The sequence below is a fragment of the Gopherus evgoodei genome, unplaced genomic scaffold, assembly GCF_007399415.2.
Source record: "Gopherus evgoodei ecotype Sinaloan lineage unplaced genomic scaffold, rGopEvg1_v1.p scaffold_76_arrow_ctg1, whole genome shotgun sequence".
NCBI lineage: Eukaryota > Metazoa > Chordata > Testudines > Testudinidae > Gopherus > Gopherus evgoodei.
Window position 1 is genome coordinate 352,303 of NW_022060097.1, and position 6,678 is coordinate 358,980.

Sequence of the window (6,678 nt, forward strand, 5' to 3'; positions counted from 1 at the left end):
CCCCAAGAGTGGGGGGGCCCTCTCTCCTCTCCCTCCTGCCCCCTCCCAGTGGGGGGTCCGCTCCCCTGGGGAGATAAGAGTCCTAGACCTGGTGGGGTGGGGCAGACTGCGCAGGGCAAGGGGAAGAGATTGTGTCTATCTGTCGGTCTGTCTCCCTCCTCCTCCCCAGCAAGTAGAGGGTTAACACTTTCTCCAAAGGGGAAGCTATCCAGCCCCCATGCAGGGTGTGTGTGGGGGAGGGAGTAACCTTCGCCCCTCCAGCTGCATTGGCGAGTTTGTGCTGGCTCTGTCCTCCCCTCCCCCCCCCCCCGGGTATTTAAGGCAGCGTGGCACTTTAGAGCCTAGGACTAGGAGCTTGTAGAGGTGAGGTCAGGGGGCAATGGAGATATACCCGAAGGAGTAAGGGGATGGTGCAGCCCAGAGGAGAAGGATGAGGGGCAGAGTGGTGCACCCCAGAGGAGAAGGGTGAGGGGTAGGTGGGGTGCAGCCCAGAGGAGAAGGGTGAGGGGCAGTGGTAGCAGTGGGTGGCTCTGGGAGTTGGAGCTGTGAGGAGTAGGCTTTGGGGCAGGTGGGGTGCAGCCCAGAGGAGAAGGGTGAGGGGCAGTAGTAGTGGTGAGAGGGGCTGGGGGTTGCAGCCTCAAGGAGGCTGGAAAGGTACAGGCTTTGGGGCAGGCAGGGTTGAGCCCAGAGGAGTGGGAGGATGGATGGGGGCAGCCCAGAGGTGAGGGCTGAGGGACAGGATTAGGGGTAGAGTGGATGCATCCCAGGGGGGCAAGGGCTTTCCCTGGGATGGGGTGGATGGCCTTGCAGATGGACCTGGCTTCCTACATGCTGTGCACCCTAGCTTGCATCCCCCGTGGAGGACTCATGAGGGGTGTTAGGTCCCACCCTCCCTGCCATCATTCACCCCAGCCCCTTCCTTCTCTCCCTGCAGGCAAAGCTGCAGCCATGAAGGTTTGGATTGTGCTGCTGGGGGCAACCCTGCTGACAGGTAAATGGCTCGTTCAGTCCGTCACCCCACCAGGGCAGGGCTGGAAACTCCCCTTTGGGTGTCGATCAGGAGTAACCCCATTGGAGTCATGGGAACTGGTTCCCTTTTCATGCATCATGGTGTAAATCAGCAGTGTGACCCAGTGGGTAGGGGTCCTGCCTGGGGACTGCTGGTTTATTTCCCCAGCTCTGGGAGGGGAGTGGGGGCTGGTGGATTAGTGCTGAGAGCCAGGAGTCCTGGGTTCTAACCCTAACTCTGCTACTGACTTGCCCGTGACCCTGGGTGAGTCACTTAGGCTTTGTCTTCATTGTCAAAAGCAGGTGTGTTTCCCAATGGGAAACCCGACCCATGTTAGCTGTTACTATCAACTGTTACCACCAGGCAGTAAAGGCCAAGCCAAGACTGTAATTTTACCATGAGATCAACCAGCAGCAGGGTGCAGTGCTGACCTGCCTAGCTACCTCCCGGTAAACAGTCCGGCACCTTGTCTCCAACAAGAGTGTCCAGCAGGCTGGTGATCCCTGTTGTGTGTTAGTTATTGCACTGTAAAAACACCACCTTTGGGAGGGAAGCAGGGGAGACTTGGGAATCTGGCTCTGTGTGACTGAGTGAGTCACATCTCCTGTCTGTTACTTGACAGCCCCACCCTTTGAAAATGGGGGTGGTGATGCCAACTGGAGTCCCCCCCCCCAAGATCTGGGCCTCACACAGCTTGTCTGGTCTCTCTCGACTGGTGACCCCTTTCGGGGAGGGACTGTTTCCTACTATGTGTTTTGTACAGTGCCTGGCACAATGAGGCCCCTGATCCCTGCCAGGATCTGCAGCACCCGGCACGACAGGCCCCCCGATCCCTGTGGGGGTCTGGGCGGCACCCGGCATGACGAGGCCCCCGATCGCCACGGGGGGGTCTGGGTGGCGCCGGCACGACAGGGACCCCAATTGCCGCGGGGGGTCGGGGCGGCGCCGGGCATGAGGGGGCCCCTGATCGTGGCGGGAGGTCTGGGTGGCACCCGGCACAACAGGGCACCCGATCTCAGCGGGGGTTCTGGGCAGCGCCCAGCACAACGGGGCCCCTGATCTTGGCGGGGGGTCTGGGTGACGCCCGGCACGATAAGGCCCCCGATCTTGGCAGAGGGGTCTGGGCGGCTCCCGGCATGAGTGGGCCCCCGATCGTGGCCAGGGTCTGGGTGGTGCCAGGCACAACAGGGCCCCTGATCTTTGCGAGGGGTCTGGGTGATGCCCGGTGCCACAGGGCCCCTGATCTTGGCGAGGGGTCTGGGCGGCACCCGGCATGACGGGGCCCCTGATCTCAGTCAGTCTGTGCAGGGCCGGCAGGGATAAGGGGCTGGGTTACATGGACACTGGGTCTGACCCCCGTGTGGCTCCAGGGCTGCAATGGCCTGGATTACGCAGGAGGTCAGACCCGACTCTTTACCTGCAAACTCTGCCCCTCCAGGCTGCCAGGCCAACCCAATCGTCCAGGATGAACCCAAGACTAAGTGGGAAGAGGCCGTGACCGTCTTCTGGAACTACCTTTCCAAGGTGGGACACGCCGCAGAGAATGTGACCGCCCAGATCAAGAGTTCCCAGCTCAGCAAGGAACTGGAGTGAGTAACCTTGTGGCTCAGTCAGGTGGGTGGGGCGAGGACACAAACCAGCAGGGGCCTGTGCCCCCTGGAGAGGATGATATTTCTGCTGGGACAATGCTGGGTTTTGGCTAAGTGCTGGGTGCCAGGCTGTGCTGAGAAGCACCGTGTTTGGCTGGTGCACACCACGCCTGTGGGTGTTGCTGCCACTTTGCCATAATGGCGGCTTGAGAGCATTCTTAGAAGAGCATATGGGGGGATGCCCAGTCAAGGGCCACAACTTGGGACACAGAGGGGGTGATGTGGGAATCTTTGGGGAGCCCTCAGTGCCCTGGTGGAGAGCGGGATTGGGATGAGTGTCACCATAGCCCTGTATGGGCTCATCACAGATACCATGGCCAGGGTGGGGATGGTGCAAGCCAAGAGGCCCCAGCTCTGACTCCCCGGTCCCTCCCCAGCGGGCTGATCACCGACACCATGGCTGAAGTGGAGGTGTACAGAGAACAGCTGCGGACCCAGTTCGGCCCCTATGCCCAGGAGGCTCAGCAGCGCCTGGGCAGCGAGGTGGCGGCGCTGACGGGGAAGCTGCGGGCTGACATGGAGGAGGCCAAGGGCCGGTTGGTGCAGTACACGGGTGACGTGCGCTTGATGTTTGACCAGAACCTGGAGGAGGTGCGGGCCCGAGTTGGCATGTACCTGCGCAAGCTGCGCAAGCGCCTGGGCAAAGACGCTGAGGAGCTGCGTCGCAAGATGGCCGCCTATGCCGGCGAGGTGCAGGCCCACACTGACCATCGGGTGGATGCCGTGCGCCAGGGCCTGCAGCCTCTAATCGACAGCATCCGTGACAAGGGACAGCAGCATCTGGAAGCCCTGAGCCAGGCCATGGGTGAGCAGAGCCAGAAGGTGCGCGATAGCCTGGGCACCCGGGCCCAGGAGCTGCATGGGCACCTGCAAGAGAAGGCTGAGGAGGTGCAGAGCTCCCTAGACCAGGCTGCTGAGCAAGTCCGCCAGTGGTTTGCACCCTTCCTGCAGGACGTCCGTGCCCAGTTACAGACCATGGTGGAGAAACTGCAAGGGAAACTCCAGCTGTAACAGCCCCTGCTAACCCCACACTGTGGCCCCCCGACAGCCCAGAGCCCTGGCAATCCAGGGGCATGCATTCCCAGGCCTCCACAGTACAGCCATGCCCACTGACACCAAGCTAGCCACGGAGGTCTGTGACTCCTGCAGCTAACAGGCATGAGTCACTTCACTTGCTAAGCCCGCTCCAGACCTCCCGCAGGGGCCCAGTTCTTCCTTGCCTCATGCATGAATCCCAGTGAATAGCCATTGCCACTCCGACCCTGCACTCACACTTGGGACTGGTGGGACAACTATCGATCTGGTTCTGAGCTGCTTTTATGCACGCCCTGGAGAAATGAGAGGGGATAACCTCTGCCCATCCCATTCTCCCCTCTCTAACCACAGCTAAACGTGATGCCCCTATCCCATCCCTGCTGTTAGATCTCCTGTGTTCACCAGTGCTTCCACCTGCAACTAAATAAATTCCTGCTTTGGGCACAAGGTACCAGGGACCTTTTCTTCTTTATGATCTAAATGTATGCGACACACACATTCAGATCCCCAGTTGCTGTCAATCAGCTGTAGCGCCATTGAAGTCAGTGGGGCCAGATCCTGGCCAACTGGCATCGTTCCATGGGTCACAGGTGCAAGAAGTCCTCCCATTGCTATCCCATATTGCATTGCTCCATTCAGGATTGACCAATCTGGCCCCCTTTGCTGCTGTCCACTCTCTAGGCTGGCGTATGGATGTGAGCATGGCAGCAAGAGTGTTTACCTCTGTATTTGGCACAGGTATGATCGCTGCTGGAATCTTGTGTGCAGTTCTGGGGCCTATAATGCAGGAAGGATACTGATAAACTGGGGAGGGTTCAGTCCAGAGAAGCACCATGAGAGTGATTAAAGAATTAGCAAACCTGCCTTGTAGTGACAGACTTAGAGAGCTCAAGCTATTTAGCATAACAAACAGAAGGTTAAGGGGTGACTTGATCCTGGTCTGTACTAATGGGCTCCTCAGGTCTCACACGCTCCAGTGGCTGGAAGTTGAAGCTAGATAACTTCAGACTGGAAATAAGGTGCAAATGTTTACTGCCGACAGTAATAAACCATTGGAACAATTTACCAAGGGTCATGCTGGATTCTCCGTCACTGGCAATTTTTAAACCAAGATGTTTTTCTAATAGCTCTGCTCCGGGAATCACTGTGGGACAGGCCAGTGGCATGTGCTATGCAAGCAGTCAGACTAGATGAGCAGAATGGTCCCGTCTGGCCTCAGAATCAATGAATTCACTGTAAACATGGTATTAGTTCAACCAATCTGATGAGTTCAGCAGATACTGGTGCTGCAGCAGGGTATGACCAAGCCCCCAGCCTACCTGTGAACACTCATTTCTGCTTTCCCCTGAATCCCCCCCTCAGCTATGTGCGGGATCCCAACAGATGCGCTCAACCCCCCATACACAGACACAGCCCTTAGCTTGGGGCCCTCTGGGTTCTGACTTGCCCCAGATGCTTATCTTCCAGCACCTTCAGTGGGAAATGCTGCTAACCAGCCCCACCCCGATCCCTCCCTAAACGCCCACAACCAAGTCTGTTGGGTAAGGTCTCTCACCATTGACTCTAGGCGAGTTACATCAGCAGGAAATTTGGCCCATTGTGTTTCAAAGGACTTCCTCAGCTCTCCTCCAGCCCCACTGGAGAACATGCCCCCCCCCGGTATCCCCAGCGCAGCAGGTGTGTCTGCTCCATGGATGGTTTCTTTGGGGTGTCAGGTGGAAGTTAAAAAGGTTTCTTCTCCCTTCACCATAATAGCAAACAAACAAGCTGTTTTTGTGAAGCCAGAGGCCCAGAGAACGAGCACATGTAGGCTATAAACATCCCACGCTGTGCCCTAGAACACAGCTGTTTGTGGGCCTCTCAAGCCAAACTGTGACTGTTCAACACACATTTATATTGGCTTCATCACAACCACAACTTTTCTAAGCACCAGGAAACTTCCTCAGGCAAAACAAAGTTCCGCTCCTGCCTCAGCATTTCAGCCCACACTTTCCCGGAGAGCAGTGGCCTCTTTATTAGCCTTGTTATTCCAGCTAAACTCATGTCTTTTGAGATGCAAATTTGAGCCAGTGGGGTGCCGAGTGAGTTTTACATTTCAGCTGGGGTTAAGTTCACGTTGTCTCTCAAAGGGCTGGTGTTCTGTAGCGTTAAACAGCCCCACGCCCCACCCCACAGGCAACTCAGCTCAGGGCAAGGGGCCCCTGTATAAAGATCCCCCCAATGCCCCACCCCAGAGGCAGCTGAATTTTAGTGCCCCAAGAGGTGACCCTGGATAAACAACCCCCATGCCCTAGGCTTCTCATAGACTTATAGACTCATAGGTCAGAAGGGACCAATCTGATAATCTAGTCTGACCTCCTGCACAAGGCAGGCCACAGAACCCCACCCATCCAATTTTATAACAACCCCTATCCCAGGATCGAGTTATTGAAATCTCCAAAATTGGTTTGAAGACCTCAAGCTGCAGAGAAACCACCAGCAAGCGACCCGTGCCCCATGCTGCAGGGGAAGGCGAAAAACCTCCAAGGCCCCTGCCAATCCGCCCTGGAGGAAAATTCCTTCCCGACCCCAAATATGGCGATCAGCTAAACCCTGAGCATGTGGGCAAGAGTCACCAGCCAGCACCCAAGAAGGAATTCTCTGCAGTAACTCAGTTCCCATGCCATCCAACATCTCCCCGCAGACCATTGAGCAGACCTATCTGGTGGTAATCCAAGATCAATTGCCCAAATTAACAATCCTATCATAACATCCCCTACATATACTTATCAAGCTTTGTCTTAAAGCCAGGAAAGTCTTTTGCCCCCACTACTTCCCTCGGAAGGCTGTTCCAGAACTTCACTCCCCTAATGGTTAGAAACCTTCGTCTAATTTCAAGTCTAAACTTCCTAATATCCAGTTTATACCCATTCGTCCTCGTGCCTACATTAGTACTAAACTTAAATAATTCCTCTCCCTCCCTAACGTTAACCCCCCTGATATATT

General features: G+C 56.5%; 1 protein-coding gene across 1 annotated transcript; it reads left to right on the forward strand.

Moving 5' to 3' along the window:
- Positions 1-322: 322 nt before the first annotated feature.
- APOE (apolipoprotein E) lies at positions 323-4,144 on the forward strand. The gene is made up of 4 exons (XM_030547908.1): positions 323-363; positions 935-991; positions 2,448-2,598; positions 3,036-4,144. The coding sequence occupies exons 2-4, from the start codon at positions 949-951 to the stop codon at positions 3,667-3,669; spliced, it is 828 nt and encodes a 275-aa protein (XP_030403768.1). The 5' UTR covers positions 323-363; positions 935-948; the 3' UTR covers positions 3,670-4,144.
- Positions 4,145-6,678: the final 2,534 nt, after the last annotated feature.